The 19,224-nt window shown below is 49.1% G+C and overlaps 1 protein-coding gene across 1 annotated transcript in view; it reads left to right on the forward strand.

Annotated features, from left to right (window-relative positions):
* LOC144934376 (amine oxidase [flavin-containing] B-like) overlaps positions 1-19,224 on the forward strand; it is a 79,127-nt gene that overhangs the window by 19,957 nt on the left and 39,946 nt on the right. Inside the window, exons 2-6 of the mRNA XM_078860062.1 lie at positions 1,525-1,592; positions 3,899-3,993; positions 13,057-13,194; positions 13,915-14,111; positions 15,883-16,024. Of these exons, the coding sequence (XP_078716188.1) occupies positions 1,525-1,592; positions 3,899-3,993; positions 13,057-13,194; positions 13,915-14,111; positions 15,883-16,024 (640 nt within the window). The remainder of the gene's footprint in view (positions 1-1,524; positions 1,593-3,898; positions 3,994-13,056; positions 13,195-13,914; positions 14,112-15,882; positions 16,025-19,224) is intronic.

Here is a 19,224-nt window from a genome sequence, read left to right on the forward strand (position 1 = left end):
CCGTCTTGCCCAGCGTGGCCTCCTCGTATTTCACTCCGTCTCAACTCCCCCTTCTCCTTCCGGTTCTCTCCCTAAATCCTCTCCCCCCAGGTGACCCTAACTCCACCCACTCCCCACGTGACCCAGACTCCACTCCCCCTCAATCCTTGCTCGCATTACACGTAACACCTCTACACTTGTACAGGGAAATTCTTTCTTTTTAGGTCCATACGGCATACAGCCATTTCAATATGGGCAAAAAAATGTGTCTCATTTGTTTTATTTCGATTTAAAGCTTTCGTGACTGCAGGGATTCATCTTCTTGGTTCTTTCGGTAAAGTCACGTAGAAGGGAAGTAATAAAATAATAAAAATAAAACATAATAAAATAATTCTCACGACGTTTCGGCCACAACGCATGCAGCCGTCCTCAGGTGAAGAACATGTCTGTCGATAAGACAGAGTCTAAATGACACGTCTTAGGCTTGGAGTGTCTATTTAAGCTGTGAGGGAGGAGGAAGAGAGCCTTGACAAAAGAATTTGCATTTGAAGAGGAATTTAGCATATTTATGGGAAATGCAGGAATGCGAATAGTGCTAATTGTGAAATGCGTGGGAGGTGGGCGGGGGGTTTTCAAAGTCATATTATGCCCATGCATTATGCAGGATTAGCAGCATCAAAGGGAGGGTGCTGCTTTATTATGTTTTATTTTTATTATTTTATTACTTCCCTTCTACGGGAGTTGTCTCATTTGTGTTTATCCCTTATGATGGGACAGTGTAGGATTAACGTTGAGATTTATAAGGTCACTGGGTGACCAATAATGTGTGAATTGGTCTGTAATAAGGTAGGCACTGATAAGGGTTTAACAGGTGTGTATTTTATATATTAAAATCAATTTTAATATCAGTCTTAATTGTGAATATCTTCATTACACACCAATAACAGAAGAGTCAATTAACATTACCGAGTCCCTGTCAGTCGATTAACATTCAAATAATTTTAATTTAAGTGATATTTTATTGGAGCTAATATAGTGTATCTCACCAGCACGGAGTCCACCCAAATCTGAATTCGGTTTGTGCCCCGTACTCTGCATAGTCTACACACTGCTGGGCATGGCCTGCTGTGCATGTGAAGCTTGGGGACCTGGGACCATAATTGCCTTCAATTATAATAAAATAACGCACCTGGCTCTCCGTAGCATTTACAGCAACACATAGCAGAGTGCACAATTATATGTGTGATTAATCACAGGTAAGCTCACACCGGCTGCAGCTGCTATAAATTTCCACGTGATAAGCCACTTTGTTGAGCTATCATTTGTGGCCAAGTCGCTTTTGAAAAAAATGTCTGTATAGCTTAGTGGGCCTTATCTGGTAAAACAAAGTTTAGAATCTCTTGTAGGTTGTCTCAATCCCACCATCAGCGACCTTTGCCTCGGGTGGGTGGACCTGGGATTGTGACATGAATGCTGACTCCTCCCCGTGTATCCTTCCGACTGCCCGTGTGTGCCCGTGTGTCTTCGTGCCCATCCCGGTTCCAGAGCTGCAATCATCATGGCCATGGAGGCGAGTTCGTGTGATGTGCTCGTGGTGGGAGCCGGGCTAAGTGGTATGGGCACCTCTCGGCATATCTCCACTTCCCCTCCCCACAGTGTCTCACTCGCGATGTTCACTTTCTCCTGAAGCGATCTTTTTTTTTATCAAAGCTAACTCACACCTGTTACACATATCCTCTTGTGCCCCAGACCATTTGGTTATATCCTTATGTACCGTGCTCAGCATTCATATCATAGCCTCTCCAGTTACTATGAACAAAAGCCTCTGGTTAATATTGAACTGATGGACTAAAACATTGTTATGTGAAGAGACGTACAGTCAGGGTGACATAGTCCAGCACCCTATGGCCACCCATGGACCTACAATAAGTGCCTTAAAAGCTACACAGCAGTCATGGTATCAACAGCTCCCCCAAACTGAAAACTTGGCAGGACCCTCCTGAAAAATACTGTATTCTTGACTCGAGGCTTTTATGGGTTACCGATGTGTGACACATTAGTATCGATCCTTTGAAAAAAGTGATTTCTGATTATTTGCGTGAGTTCAAGCGCATTCAACTGCACACTAAATGTAACAAAAACACCAGTTACAAGTTCACTGGCTCACAAGCTTTACTGCAACTTTTCGTGTGGCCAAGTAGGGAACACTCGCCACTGCGTCAGTTTAAAGTTCACGCCATTGTGTGAGGTTCAAAGTTTAACATTATAGGCCTTCAGCAATTTGTATAAAATGACTTGTCTTTTCTGGCTGGATGGGGGGATGTTTCCAGACCCCAAGTTACGTTTGCGAGGGTAAGCCTTTGTGTTTTAATGTAAGGCAAACATATAAATAGCTGCAACTGAAGTTAACAAAATCCTCTACATAGTCATACTTCAGAATTATAATTTTACTGGTAGGAACCTCCTGGTTACACCAGCCCACAGGGGATTATTGTGTCCGTCCGTCGTGCAGGGAGGGGCTGGGTGGGGAGAGAGGGGCTGGGTGGGGAGAATAGGGTGGGGTGGGGAGGGTGGGGCTGGGTGGGGAGGGTGGGGCTGGGTGGGGGGTGGGAGGGGTGTGGCTGGGTGGGGAGGGGCTGGTCACCCCGTGGTGCCCTTATAAAACGCAACGTTTAACCTACTTACGCCGGCTTGTGCCCGCCCTCACAGTCGGGCATATTTGCGGAATACACCACGCCGCCGTTGACCCTGGCCATTGACCGAGCAACCCAACGTTCCTACCAGCTCCCTCCGCAGGAATGTGTTTATTTATTCTGCAGGAATCCGATGAGCTAATGAAGCTCTTTATCACAGAGGTTCAGTAGGGATGGGACAGCAAGCAGAAGATTAGTGCTGGATACAGCCACATTTGCAAATGTGATTTGTAAATGTAATCCTTACCAATGCATTGAGATTTGAAGGTTTCGTGACTACAGGAATCCATACTCTTTGGTTCTTTCGGTAAAGTCACGTAGGTATAAAATAAAATAAATCACGACGTTTCGGGCGCAACACAAGCGTCCATCATCAGGTGGGAAACAACACAAGCGTCCATCATCAAGTGGGATGACGGACGCTTGTGTTGTTATACCAACGTGACTTTACCGAAAGAACCAAAGAGAATGCATTGAGAGTTCATTTTTAATGTACAATTTTATTGAGGGACTGTATGTTTGTCTTGGTGTGGTATGGGACTGTTGTTGCTTCTGTTTTAATGCATTTCCCAAGCTTGGGAATTTATTATGTAATTTGAGCATGTATATGTTTTTTTAATTTACGGGGCGCCACAGTCATCTCAGTCAGTCAACCCATGGCACCTGAGTCTGTTCCATGATCTCCTGTCAGCGAGCCTTCGACACTTTTTGTCACCTCAAAGTGCCAATACCGATACCCGCCATTTGCCATGAAGTGACAGTGACGGTGACGTCACCATGACGCCTGTGCCAGGCCTGGTGCATTTTGAGGCTACGTGAAGTGTCGGAAGCCTCGCTGACAGGAGGTCTCGGGACAGACCCAGGTGCCATAGGTTGGCTGACTGAGATGACCGGTAGAGGCACCAGCTGTACCCCCCACTGTACCAACTTGCTGCATTTTAGTCGCCCGGCACTCTGCTCGTTGTTGTGAGCATCGCCTCTCTGCTCTCCATTGTTGCAGGAGAGCGACTGCCTCCAACTGCCCAGTAGCGTCCTTCACGAGCCTCCTCAATAACGGCCGATCTTGACACCGCTGGTACCAGTCATCAGCAAGTCCACTCAGGTCCACATCCTCCCGTACCGCCATACTAGGTGCACCTCAAAGTGCACCTAGTATGACACAAGCACCCTGGTGACATTACCTCAACTTAGTGGCGAATGGAAGTTGTTGTGCGTGTCTGCACCAGGCTTGAGTGCAGCTCGGCTTCTCGTGGCGCATGGCTTATCGGTACTTCTCCTGGAAGCAAGGGATCGTGTTGGAGGACGCACTTACACCGTCGAGGTATTGGCGCTCCTCACAAACTTTTACCAATGAACAAATCACCCAGATTGTGCTCAATCTCGATTTGTAACTTTGATCCTTACCTATATAGTATCAATAGTTAAATTATAATGTACAATTTTATTAAGGGACTGTACATTGTCTTGGTGTGATCTGGGCCTGTTTTTGTTCATGTTTTGCTGCCTTGTCAAGCTTGAATTTGGTGTTGACAAATTGGCAGGAATTTATGTACTTATGCAATTTGCACTTACATACTTTACTTTTTTATTGTGACTTGCTTATCTTTTTTGTACTCTTGTAGTGATAGGAAATGTTGTCACTCTATGGTTAGCGCCAGCCACTATTTCACATGTGCTGCTGAGCACCGGGTAATGGAGGGACACGTGACTGGGAGCAGGGGGCTCTTTACTTGATATAGCAGGGACCGTGGCAGAGGGCAGGGCAAGCCCACGCCCAGAGAAATAAAGGGGGAGCCCCGACAGGGATCGGGGACCGTTGTGGGTGTAATAAAGGTCGTTGAGGCGACTTCTGGAATCCGTCTTTTATTCAACTTGTATTACAGCTTTCCTTCACACTGCTGGCAGGCAGCGTGAGAGGGATAGATAGAGAAAGACGCACCGCCACGTGGCAACCCGGAGCCCCGCTCCCGCGTGGCCCCCTTCCTCTATTCGTTCCCGTTCTGACCATGTGTCGTTCGTCTCCACCCCTATTCAATAACCGGGTCACGTGGTACGTTTCCCCCAATCCTGATTAGCCTCCATGGAATATTCCAGGCTCCCTCGTAAGCTCCCGGGACCACGCCCCTGACTCATCTCCCCATTGGCTGTGGCCAAATCCAGCAGAACCAATCCTCTACTTACAGCTGTCACCTTTCCATTACGTCAGGGCCACGCCCCTAGGCTTCCCCCCATTGGCTATAGACCAGGACCGGCAGAGCCAATCATCATGACGAGTTGTGATACGTCATTGAGCCAGATATATCCTCACATTACATGGGGATCAGCCTGGAGTTCTGCGTCTTTTCGTCTTCGCTCGTCATTCCTCGTTCGTCGGTTGAATGTAGCCTGATATCGTGGGTCAGACAGTGTGTGTGCTGACTGGCCCATTCGCTACACTAACGCGCACGTACATAGCAAACAGAAAGACACCTAGCTATAGAACGTGAGTTGTTAGGGTTCTGTTTCTAAAAAGTATTGCCTCCAGTGTATAACACACTCCACTCTTATTGTTTTATATTGTTTGTTGTAACTTTCTGACCCCCTCTTCTGGACATCTGTGAAAGAGAGCTTCATTCCTCCACTCTAAATAATGATTAAGATTCTGAAATCTCAGAAGCAAAGCAGCACTCAGCCTGTTTAGTGCTGGGAGTGTTGACCACCAGGCTTCCCTCCTTTTGTATTTTGTTACCTTCTGCATGTGTAGAGTCGTGCTTCGTGATGCCCTGTGGGATTGTAGACTCAGACGGAGACCAGGGTTTAATATTCAGGGTGCTTGCCGTTTATTCACGCCAACATCCGCACTCTTCGTTCCGTCGCGGGTACTCACTACTTCCTGTTTCTTAGCCCTTTCTCCCGACTCCCTCGACCTTCGTCCAGGCTACCCCGTACACTTCCACCCGTAGCCTCCTTTGTCTCTCCGGCCCAGGAGCCTTTCTATCTGCTACTTGGCTCCTCTCTCTCTCTCTCTCTGACTCTCCTTTGTCTCTGACCCCTCCCCTTCCGTCCAGGTTCCCCTTTTATCCGCTTAGCCCGGGCTCCTCCCTTTTACCTGGCTCTTCTCCTCCTACCTGGCTCCCCCACTAGCAGACGTCTTACACTGTATACTTACCCTCCTCTCTCGCCCTTCTAGCACTCCCCTTTTTGCTTGGGACCCCTTCCCACGGTTGCCCCTCGTTGGGTCCCCGCAGTACTCCTCTACACATGTAATCTCATAGTAGCTGTTCCATTTTAGAAAATGTTTTTATTTCTTAGTGTTTTTTTAGGTCTAGGTTTGTTATAGTTCACTACAGCTAGGGATAATGGCGTATATTCTTAGGTTTTTTCGGTAAAGTCACGTAGGTAAAAAATTAAAATTAATAAAAGTAAAATAAAATAAAAATCACGACGTTTCGGAGGCAACACAAGCTTCCGTCTTCAGGTGGAACCGTCACAGCCCGACAGCTGTATCAAGTAAATGAGAGATTACAGGAGATACCACTCCGTATATATAATGGTTGAGGGGGGGGGGCAGGAATGGCCCACTTTTTATTATTATGGTAAGGTGCGGCTTGAGACTATGAATAGACTGCATAACAAAAGACTGAGCCTTTATTATGGAGAGGTTCGGTTTGTGACTACGCCTAGCCTACATAACAAAAGTGTGAAAAAAGAAAGCTAAACCTGGTAGAAAGCTAAACATGGTTAAACAAAACTGGCTGTCTATCAGTAACCTGTAATAGTTTTCTGTCAAATAAGATGGTCCAAATAAGTGTAGTTAAATCTTTTTTTGCATGGTTAATCACATCTTTCCAATGATTAAAGGTGCGGCTTGAGACTATGAATAGACTGCATAACAAAAGACTGAGCCTTTATTATGGAGAGGTTCGGTTTGTGACTACGCCTAGCCTACATAACAAAAGTGTGAAAAAAGAAAGCTAAACCTGGTAGAAAGCTTAACATGGTAAAACAAAACTGGCTGTCTATCAGTAACCTGTAATAGTTTTCTGTCAAATAAGATGGTCCAAATGAGTGTAGTTAAATATTTTTTGCATGGTTAATCACATCTTTCCAATGATTACTGATTCCATCTGCGAAGGATGTCGTTCCTGACTTACAGTATCCTGGAGTCTACAATTGAGTTGCAGTTGTGGTGATTGCTACATTGGAGAAACGAAACGTCATGTTTCTGATCGTGTCCGCGAGCACAAGTCAGATCTGAAACACGGCAGAACTGATTCTTCGGCCGTTGCTGATCATTGCTACAACTCTGTGGGCTCTCATGAAATTGTCTTTTCCGAGACCAAGGTGCTCTGCAAACCTCCTGGCTACCATCAAAGGTTTGTACACGAAGCCATACAAATATACAAACACAGACATAATTTCAACCGTGATGATGGTTACAAACTGAGTAATCATTGGAAAGATGTGATTAACCATGCAAAAAAGATTTAACTACACTTATTTGGACCATCTTATTTGACAGAAATCTATTACAGGTTACTGATAGACAGCCAGTTTTGTTTTACCATGTTTAGCTTTCTACCAGGTTTAGCTTTCTTTTTTCACACTTTTGTTATGTAGGCTAGGCGTAGTCACAAACCGAACCTCTCCATAATAAAGGCTCAGTCTTTTGTTATGCAGTCTATTCATAGTCTCAAGCCGCACCTTTAATAATTGGAAAGATGTGATTAACCATGCAAAAAAGATTTAACTACACTTATTTGGACCATCTTATTTGACAGAAAACTATTGCAGGTTACTGATGGACAGCCAGTTTTGTTTTACCAGGTTTAGCTTTCTACCAGGTTTAGCTTTCTTTTTTCACACTGTTGTTATGTAGGCTAGGCGTAGTCACAAACCGAACCTCTCCATAATAAAGGCTCAGTCTTTTGTTATGCAGTCTATTCATAGTCTCAAGCCGCACCTTACCATAATAATAAAAGTGGGCCATTCCTGCCCCCCCCCCCTCAACCATTATATATATGGAGTGGTATCTCCTGTAATCTCTCATTTACTTGTTACAGCTGTCGGGCTGTGACGGTTCCACCTGAAGACGGAAGCTTGTGTTGCCTCCGAAACGTCGTGATTTTTATTTTATTTTACTTTTATTAATTTTAAATTTTTACCTACGTGACTTTACCGAAAAACCTAAGAATATGAATCCTTGCAGTCACGAAAGCTTCAAATCTAGAATAATGGCATATGATATTAATTCCATTGTCCAGAAGATGATTAATATTACAGTAAACCTCACAAAGCAGGACTTGATTAAGACAGAATTCAGGGTGAGGTTTAAAGGCTACCAAGATAATAAAATAAATAACTATTTAAAAATAGCACTGTTCACGTGCTAATAAAGTTATGCGAAGTAAAACATGGCGTACATCTCTGTGCTAAATCCTGTGCAGGTGTAGTAGGTTCAAATTAGGTGCACACACACGCAGCTTGGAGGCAACACTATTTATTAAACGGTAAGTAATATAACACTGTACATAAGGTGGTGACCACCTTCCTCAACTCACTAACACTCTGGAACACGACACAGACTGGACCAGGCAGGCAACGGCCTGCCTGGCCCAGGACGACGACTCGGGACTTGACGACCAATGATGTCTTCACTTTGGAGTACAGTACAACCAGCCTCGCTCAGCGTTCACACCACGCTTATATCTGGTTTGGCGTGGCTGGCTCCGCCCCGGCGTGGCTGGCTCTCTTCAGGCCATGCCTCCCTTCCCAGGACACGCCTCACTTCCCCCACCTCTGGGAGGGTCCGGATCCCTCCACCACGTGACCCCCCAGGCACCCCATTGGGGCCCCCAGCCTTCGTACGGGCCGACACAGTAGTGACCTTTCTCTGTCACTACATCACCCCCCCCTGTATAAACACACAGCCGTCCCCGGCTGTAACACAACTGTGAAACATCGAAAAGGTGTGCCTCCGAACCAACAACATCAATAAATGACCGGCGACCGATAAGAAATACAATCACGTAATATATACAGAATCGACGAGGGTAAAAGGGAACCGCATAGAAAACGGGGAATTAACAACAAATATACATGAAAACTGGCTAACCCACTTACGCTCCAGCACAGCCCCTCCCCCCCCCCCCCCCGTTAGAATCACGCATGCAATGACAGTCACCCATTAGCACCCCCCCGCCTTTCCGACGTGGCGTCACAACTAGTAGCACGCGTCGGCCATATCGGGGGGGGAATTTCCATGTTACCACCCCACCGCCTTTCCGACGCGGCGTCACAACCAGTAGCACGCGTCGGCCATATCGGGGGGGGGAATTTCCATGTTACCACCCCACCGCCTTTCCGACGCGGCGTCACAACCAGTAGCACACGTCGGCCATATCGGTGGGATTTTAACCCAGTCTCTCTCCAAGACTCGCATCGCAGCATATAGCTGTACCGACCGAGCTGAGACCCAGTCTCTCTCCAAGACTCGCATCGCAGCATATAGCTGTACCGACCGAGCTGAGACGACCCAGTCTCTCTCCAAGACTCGCATCGCAGCATATAGCTGTACCGACCGAGCTGAGACGACCCAGTCTCTCTCCAAGACTCGCATCGCAGCATATAGCTGTACCGACCGAGCTGAGACGACCCAGTCTCTCTCCAAGACTCGCATCGCAGCATATAGCTGTACCGACCGAGCTGAGATGACCCAGTCTCTCTCCCAAGACTCGCATCGCAGCATATAGCTGTACCGACCGAGCTGAGACGACCCATCGTTCACTCATTGCACAACATGCACCCTAACAACTGAGGGATACAGTCCCAACGTAACAGGACAACTCCACCTGAACCTTACGAATCTCCAGCCCACTGTTTCAACGCACCTCCGAGTGTCTCACTCTCCGGGCCGTCAGGTCAAGCCATCAGACACAGCATGATGGGACCACACTCTCTGAGCCATGTGAGCGCACAGCCCACTTGGCTAGACAAGCCACGGAGTGTCTCGATCTCCGGGCTGTCAGGTCAAGCTGTCAGACAGCATAACGGGACCACACTCTCTGAGCCATGTGAGCGCACAGCCCACTAGGCTAGACAAGCCACGGAGTGTCTCGATCTCCGGGCTGTCAGGTCAAGCCGTCAGACACAGCATGACGGGACCACACTCCCCGAGCCATGTGAGCGCACAGCCCACTAGGCTAGACAAGCCACGGAGTGTCTCGATCTCCGGGCTGTCAGGTCAAGCCATCAACCATTGCATGACGGGACCACACTCTGAGCCCTGTGAGCGCACAGCCCACTAGGCTAGACAAGCCACGGAGTGTCTCGATCTCCGGGCTGTCAGGTCAAGCCATCAACCATTGCATGACGGGACCACACTCTGAGCCCTGTGAGCGCACAGCCCACTAGGCTAGACATACCACGGAGTGTTTCAATCTCGGGGCTGTCAGGTCAAGCCGTCAGCCATTGCATGACGGGACCACACTCTCCGAGCCATGTGAGCGCACAGCCCACTAGGCTAGACATGCCACGGAGTGTTTCAATCTCCGGGCTGTCAGGTCAAGCCGTCAGCCATTGCATGACGGGACCACAACGTTCATGTTAGACACGCAACACTCACTGGGCCATTCTGGTCAGGACCTGCGCCCCAAGATAGGTGACAGCCAGCAGCACAATTACAAATCCCTGGCAGCATGTCACCATCGCAATTTAACACCATCACAACACATACAATTTGAATTATGATCCCCCACAGAACTGATCCAATGCCGAACAGGTACGCACAATTTGTGACGATCCCGAATATTTAATGGTCACAACAATACACCTCACATCCCGTATCCGTACACATCATCTCTGAGACTCGCATTGCAGCATGCAGCTGTACCAACCGAGTGGAGAGAGCAACGCAATTTGACGGCAATTAACGGAAACGCACCCCCGATCCATATAGAACACAAGGAGCATTCCCGCACAAAAGACATCATCTGTGCAACAACGGACAGGAACCAACCAGCGAGTTTGAAACAAACCGAACCTGTCATTTCTAAATCCCCTTCAACATTAACCATGGGACTCAGGGCATTCGAATTTTGAGAGCAAAAAAACTATACACAAACCCCAAGAATCGCCGAATTGATTAATACAGTATATGCAGTATACGAAGTTCGTACAGTAAATCGTTTGGCGCAATGCTCCATCCAGTCCCCACATGGCAACACACACAAGCAATACTCCAGACAATCCGTACATAGTAAACAATCACAAGCAAGTACCCAACATTCCATACACTGTTAACAATTCCAAGCAAAGCTCCATACGGTCTGTACCTTGGCAACAATGACGATCAAAGTTTCTTACAGTTACACGTGACAATCACGAGCGAACCTCCATACAGTATACACAATAACAATGGCGATTTCGCAACAAAACGATGTAACACGAGTCATTAACACGGCAACCTACAGGATATCAACGGAGCTCGGGACACCAACACGAATTAATCATTAACTACACCCAGAAGATACCGATCTCGACGCCGTAATTAACAGCAACACTTGTTACAAGCAGAAACCCCCATGGTCGCCGCGTCAATTTATCACGCACACAACCGGACGAACACGCTCCGCAACCCAGCGAGTTAAAAAAAAAAACACACGCGATCGCAACCCGGCGCACGTAAGATGGGTGAAGATTATTTTTTTTTTCTTGGGGCCGGGTGCTTGTCATGTCACGACTCGCCTGGCAAACTGTGAATAGTGGAGGGCGGCAAGGTGGAGCACTGGGACGGCCCGAAGAATCTTTCATGGTGAACACGGCCTGCTCTTGCGAACCCATCCACCTCTCGCGCTCGAGCTGAAGACTGGAACTCCCCCTCTGCAGGCGTTGATGTCGGCGGGAGCGGCATTTCAGCAGCAGGAGCAGCGTTCCCGCCGCCGAAATGGCGGGAGCGGCGCTTTGGCGGGAACCGCGCCCCGACCAGCCGCCGAAATGGCGGGAACCGCGTGGCCCGCATGGCCGGGCCTCCCCTGCCAGCCCCCGCAGCGACGATGGTGTCCTCTCCCCGCGGCTCCGTCGCTCCATTCCCGATGGCGGCGAAGCAGCAGTGTGGTGCCAGTCCCGCCGCTCCGCGTGCAGCGCCATCTCTCTCTGTCACCGGGGCTGCCATCCCCGGGGCTGTCCGAAGGATGGTCGTCACACCGTCCCCGTTGTACGAAGGCGTCCAGGTGAGTTGTATATTTGTTTTTCGTGTGCCCATTTTACTTCCCTAGGATAACACCTAGCAATATTTATTTTTCCAACTTCTGACGCCAAATGTAGTAGGTTCAAATTAGGTGCACACACACGCAGCTTGGAGGCAACACTATTTATTAAACGGTAAGTAATATAACACTGTACATAAGGTGGTGACCACCTTCCTCAACTCACTAACACTCTGGAACACGACACAGACTGGACCAGGCAGGCAACGGCCTGCCTGGCCCAGGACGACGACTCGGGACTTGACGACCAATGATGTCTTCACTTTGGAGTACAGTACAACCAGCCTCGCTCAGCGTTCACACCACGCTTATATCTGGTTTGGCGTGGCTGGCTCCGCCCCGGCGTGGCTGGCTCTCTTCAGGCCATGCCTCCCTTCCCAGGACACGCCTCACTTCCCCCACCTCTGGGAGGGTCCGGATCCCTCCACCACGTGACCCCCCAGGCACCCCATTGGGGCCCCCAGCCTTCGTACGGGCCGACACAGTAGTGACCTTTCTCTGTCACTACACAGGTAATGAGGATGGAGGACTCAGACGAGGCAGTGGCTGTAACCTACGATGTTGCAGGAAAGCACACTTTTGGCCACAAACACAGACACCTTGTGTCCTGGTGTTCTGATATTCCAAAAGCTCAACACAGAAGCCATAATGAAGTGTGTGCAATTAGCAAAGCAAACTTGCCATGGCTTTTACATTGTAAATATGGCAATGCTAAAGCACATTATCTCCCACTTTCTAACAATTTTACAATTCAGATCTGCCTTGAATGCTAATGTCAAAGCCAAAAGCCTAAATGTGAATAACAATATATATATATTTTCCCTCTTCTAAGATAACTATGGTGTGGTGAAAATTTGTTGGCAGCTGAGCACCGTGTAAATTCAACATTGCCATGGCAGGGACCAGTTTAGTGATTGGAAAACCAAAATGTATGTTCCACAAGGTTGCACTTGCTATGTGGACCCTGGAAGGATAATGGACTGTGCGCTGACTCCACAACCCCTCGTGCACTGTTGGCCTTCGTTGGTGCTTGCTAATAGCACATTACACTCCAGTCTGTAATGCTGAACATGGTGTCTGGTATTGTGTGTATATTGCGTGATGGCGACCTCCCTGCCTAACTGTTCTGGACAATTCAGGATGAGAATCTTGGCGTGACAGACCTGGGGGGCGCCTATGTGGGACCTACCCAAGACCGCATACTGGGCCTGGCCGAAGAACTTGGTGTTGCTACCTACCATGTTGATGACTCCAACAACAGCCTGGCACATCTGCATGTGGGTATCTGATCTCTGGCCTGATGTTTTCAGATTCTGCATTGACTTAGTATTTGACAAATGTCCATGTCTGTTTAAATATTCGTGCAATAATCATCCTAAATCCATTTTAATGTTTTTGCTATATATTTTTACTTTTTCCAATGAACAGTTTTGAAAATATTTTTTCTCGAGCCAACTTTCATGAAAGGAAATGCATCTTATTTTATTTAATATTGATTTTATTTATGCAATATTTTAGATTTCTTCTATTATATGGTTGTTTTTACCTAGAATTTATATTTACCTTATTTGATGTTATTGCTGTTGTCATTTTAGTGATGCAGGTCATTTTTAAATATGAGAGTATCCTGGTCTCTTTGAGTTCCCACCTTTTTGAAAAGGAAAATAATAAATAAATTTGTAACTTGTGGAAACAGCATTTAAAACTGCCAGCTAGTTAGTGCAAAATAAGTTGAACATACACATAAACTTAGTGTAACATTGGACATTATAGATCCTGTGGCATAATTCGAGGAACAGTAGGATATTCTGTGCCAACATCATGGTCCATATTTTCCAACCTTGTAAAATTGCACCATAAATTACTTAATTGGAAAACACATAGCGGTCATCACCTCTGACTGCAAATGCTGAGCAGGACCCCCTAAAAAAGTCTTGAGACTCGGTGAGGCTTTCTTCAGAGTGCTATTGGTGCGGCCATGTCTTGTTTGTCACTAGGGTAAAATCCGAAGGTTCACGGGCACCATCCCCCCGACATACAATCCTGTGGTGCTGTTGGACCTGCACCGCGTGATGCGCGCCGTCGACCGCTTGGCTCGCGAGGTTCCACTCAGGGCACCATGGACCCACCCGCGTGCCCACGCCCTCGACAGGATGACGGCACGAGAGTTTTTGCGCAGCCTCGCCTGGACCCGGTACACGTGCCCACAGCACGCGCACCATAACCACACACGGCATGGCCATACAACATACACAATCCCCACCTCGCACTGTGGCACTACACCCAATTGTCTGCTTTCATATCCCAATGCTTGATTACCCATGAAAGCCTCACTGAGTCTCAAGACTCTTCTTCATAAGGGTTCTACCAGATGTTCGCAATCAGGGCGATGTGTTATGTCTCTTCCCAAATTATTTGCAGGTAGTTTTTCATCATTGGATTATTTGGCAAATTCCTTACATTGTATGGCATTTTAGCAATGGGAAGAAACTGGAGTACCCAGAGGAAATCCTTTGCAGAACAGGTCGAGAACATACAATCTCCACACAGAAAGGCGCACGAATCAGGAATGGAACCCAGGGCCTTCTTGCTGTGAGCCACAAGTTTTAGCACTGTGTCACCCTTACAGCTACGAAGGGTCGGACCCCACTCGGATCCCGGCCACGTGTTGATGCCTTGTAGGACGTGGAGCTTCCAGCTTGTAGAACAAAGCGACCCCGGTCCCTCTCAGGAGAACCCAGAGGAAATACTTTGAAAAGGAAAATAATATATAACAGGCAACGTGTTTGGCAATGGTCCTTCCTGATAGTATAAAGAACAGGCCAGAGAGACGGACTGGATAAGAGTTGGATACACCCATAATCGAGGTTTTTTGGGTTAGATATAACCAAAAAACCTCTTATGGATGATATTGGTCGCGAAAGCGTACGTGTTAAGTTGGATACACCATCGTACACCTTAAGGCCCAATGTTTTCAGATGATTAGTCTTAAATTGGCATATGACCCTTAAAATTTATATATAATGTATTATGCATAAAGTCATTGTATTAAAATTAAAGATATCAAAAGTTGCTTCGACATGGCATCTGGATACATTGCATTTTCAATACATGACTGTGCAACCGATATTTTTTATATTCAGAGCTGGAGTTTACCAACATTAAGTGGAAACATGAATTTAACGTGGTTTTGTTGTGCAGTCATTGGCAATGGGACTGCACTATCAGAGGATTTCTTGCTTGGCTTGACCAGAATCTAACCATTGGTAGTTGCCCGGATTAAAACCCAGATTCTTGGCGTTGCCATCTCAGTGCTCCGTGGCCCCCTAAGCCACTACCAAAGTGGGGTCACTTCGTGACCCCACTTTGGTAGTTTGTAAAACTGTTACTTCATTCTTGATTTGAAACAGTTTTTTTCTTGCTGTGGTTGTCCCACCTGATGACGATTGCTTGTGTTGCGATCGAAACGTCGTGATCTATTATTTTTCTACCTACGTGACTTTACCGAAAGAACCAAAGAGTAAGTTACTTCATTATCAATTATAATTGGCCAGGTAGTTCCTCAGTGCTAGAACAAGCGAATTGCAATTTGTGCTTGTATACCTTTTTTGTGACTTACTTACCTTTTCTCTTCTTTGCACTCCTATCGTTTTGATTGTTTCTTGTTGTAACTTGCTGACTTGCCCCTCGTGGACATCTGTTAAAAAGAGCTTCATAGCTCATCGGATTTCTACAGTCTAAATAAAGATATGATTCAGAAGGTTGCGAGTTAAAAACCTCTTAGCTTTGTTAACTGGGCAAGTTAACAGTGGTTGTCCTATGGAGAGACTCAGCCCCACCATAGTGATGTGAATTTCCACCTCTGGCTCAGGGCTACAATCAGGGGATGAGGACCACCTCGTACTCATTTGAGTAGGAAATCACTGACTTTGTGGTGTTTTCTCAATGCTTGTCATGCTCCCCAGCACTACGGTGAGCTTGATGGAGATTTTGGTGCGGAACGTGTTTGCTGCGGAACCACACGAGCTGTCAGCGCTTGGTGTGATGTGGTACATCCACTCCGGCGGTGGCGTGGAGCGAGTCGCCAACGTCTCAAATGGAGCCCAGGTCCTCCTAGCCACCGCCCTCCTCCCACATTTAGAGATGAAAAGTGTTTAACTCCAAGGCCTTTAAATTATTTCAGAATCAGAATATTTATTTAGACTGGAGGAATTCCATGAGTTTCGAAGGTCTTTTTCACAGCTGTCCAGCATGAATTGTTACGATGGAGATTAAATTCAAGAGTCGATTAATTAACTTTATGGTGAATCTAATAACGTTTGGCTGCAGGGCTCACATGCACCCATTACATATGTAGTGACATCAGGGATGTCACTGTATGGTGCCGGCCTGGGAGGGTTGTGGCGTGCGATGTTCCTACGTTGCGGACAGCACTGGGTGGGTTGCTGTGTGATGCCGGCTTTACTATAGCACGGCATGCGATGCACCGTCATCGCGTACACCCCGTAGATGGGTGTAGTACCAGCCCTAGCGGGGCTTGGTGAGCGCTGGGATAGTGAAGGGCATTGTGCATAGCGTGTAGTGCGGGCTCCCACAAGGGGGAGTGGGAGAGTGTCAGCCCAGGGACAGGGTTGCCCTGGGCCATGGCACTCGAGTTGCCCCGTAGACACGTGATCCGGAGTGTGCACAGAGAGGGCCCCAGGTGGGGGGGGGCTAGGGGGTTATCATGTGTCCGGGGAGAGCTCTCAAGAGGAATCGAGAGGGAGCTAGAACGCTCGAGAAGGCGGGCGGGGCCTGGGCGGAGCCAGCCCTGACTCGGGAGGATATAAGGTGGGTCCCTGAGAGGGACCGGGGTCGCTTCGTTCTACAAGCTGGAAGCTCCATGTCTTACAAGCTGGAAGCTCTACGTCCTACAAGGTATCAACACGTGGCCGAGACCCGAGTGAGGGTCTGACCCTTCGTAGCTGTAACTCCTCCATATAGTGTAGCTAGCTGGGTGGTCACCACCCTAGGCTGTATCTGGTAAAGGGGCAGTTACCCCTTTGTGTATTATGTGTTGATATCATAAATATGTTGCCTCTAAAGAATAACGTCTGCTACTCAGTTGGACTGGCTACACATACAACATTTAGGAATACATTTGTAGAGGTTTAATGCGAGCAAGGCCTCCGCACCACTCACGCGGGCCGGAGTATTAGGGGAGGTGGAGCCTGGTCGTCGGGGTGAGTGGGGGCGGAGTCAGGGTCACGTGAGGAGGAGGATATACGGTGAGAACCGGAAGGGGATCGGGAGTCGAGAGAGAGTAAAGATAGAAGAAGCCACGCGGGGTGCTGGCGAGGGGTGGCACGAATTGCCACGTGGTCGGAGTCACGGCACCGTCGGCCAGCGGTGTACGTGGAGCAGCGGAGTGGCTGCAGAGTGTGCGGGAGCACACGGAGCAGCAGAGTGGCTGCAGAGTGTGCAGGAGCACACGGAGCAGCAGTGTGGCTGCAGAGTGTGCGGGGCACACGGAGCAGCGGAGTGGCTGCAGAGTGTGCGGAGTTACACGGAGCAGCGGGGTGGCTGCAGAGTGTGCGGGGCACACGGGCAGCAATGTGGCTGCAGAGAGAGAGAGTAGGAGGACTCGAACGGCGTGTGGAGGGCACGCGACGGAAGAGGTGCGGGTCCGACCGGGGACATCGCGGGTGCGAGACAAGAACCCAATAAAGGACAGACGGAGACCAACATCGCCTAAGAGTCCTTTATTACATTGGAGTCAGAAGTGAGACGGCATGTCAAAACAGCTCAGAAGAAAGAATATACCTGCACCATCTTCTGCACCATCTTCTGAAGACGACGACGATCTTTCTCCGGCGGTTGCGCTACCAACGATGGAAGGCGGGGGCGACGCATTGGGAGTGCAAGATGTTGCCGGCTCAGCAGGACCGTCTGCGTTGGTGGGCGCCGAGGAGGGATGGCGACACGTGGCGGCCCAACTTGAGTCGCTGAAGGCTGTTTTAACGCAGTTATGTGCCCTGGTGATGCCCACGACGAGTCCGAGGAGGCCAAGCGGGGAGCATCCGAGTGGGGCCTTGCCGACGCTTCCAGCCCTCTCCAACACGCGGCACGAAGCCGCCATCATGGGCGTGGTCGGGGAGGAACGGCGGGAAGCCGCCATTTTGCTGCCTTCACCGCGGGAAGCCGCCATCTTGGGCATGGTCGGGGACGAACGACGGGGAGCCGCCATTTTGAACACGTTGCAGAGTGACGCCATCTTGTCGCTGTCGCAAGTATCACCATCGGCGGATGACGGCGGCATGGGGACCCGCAGCCATCGTCTAACGACTGTTAAAGAGTTCTCCATTGGCGGAGATTAGAGCGCGTTCGCCTGCCGTATTTAAGCGGCGGTACAATCAGCAAAATGGACGGATGCGGAAGCCCTGGAGGTCTTGCCAACGCTTCTTGATGATGAGTCCGTCAGGTTTTTCCGTTCCATCAAGGCCGCAAAGAAGACGACGCTACAGGGGGTGTTTGAAGAAATGGCGGAGGCGTATGAGCCCCCGGACGATGCACATCGCAGGTTTGTGCAGCGGCAACGGGCACCTGAAGAATCGCCGGTGGCATTCCGGGGCACTGTGATGGAACTAGCTATGGCCGCGTATCCGGAGACGGAGCCCGACTTGTTGGAACCCCTGATACTGGGTAAAATGTTGGAATTATCCAGGGATTTTGGCATCCCCATGCCGGTGTGCGGCCACGATAAGTTAACGTCCCGAACGGCGGCTAAGTGCCTGGATGCCCAATTCAACCTTCGCCGTTGGAAACAGGTGACGGCTTGGATGGGGAGCCCCACCGTCGAGGGCGGTGCAACAGGGTGGGACCCGAAGAAGGCCATCTACGTTCGTGACGAGAAGGGTCCTGAGGAGCTGACGGCGGCATCGACCCAGTAGCCTGCTTGAGGGGGAGCGGGGTTGCGCTCCGGGCCGCCGGCGCGGGAGCGCCAAGACAGAGGGGGTGCTGCACGGCGAGCCGACTTGGCGTGTTTCCGCTGTGGCCGTAAGGGCCACTTCGCCAGAGAATGTTGGGCTCGCATTCGGCCACCGCCCCAGCAGGAGGCCTCGGTCACGGACGCGACGCGGCAGGACCACCCACGACAGGCAAGTCGGTACGCATCAGACACCCGGCAAGGCCTGTCATCTCATACATCACCATCGCCATGCGGGCCGGGTGCCATTACTAACGGGGGGGGCGCTTAGTGATCCGCGTCGCTCTCTGACGCAGTGGCAGAAATTGGCGCGACGGGTGGTTGCGGCCGCAACTGGGTCGTC

Source organism: Lampetra fluviatilis, chromosome 10 (genome assembly GCF_964198595.1).
Source record: "Lampetra fluviatilis chromosome 10, kcLamFluv1.1, whole genome shotgun sequence".
Classification (NCBI taxonomy): domain Eukaryota; kingdom Metazoa; phylum Chordata; class Hyperoartia; order Petromyzontiformes; family Petromyzontidae; genus Lampetra; species Lampetra fluviatilis.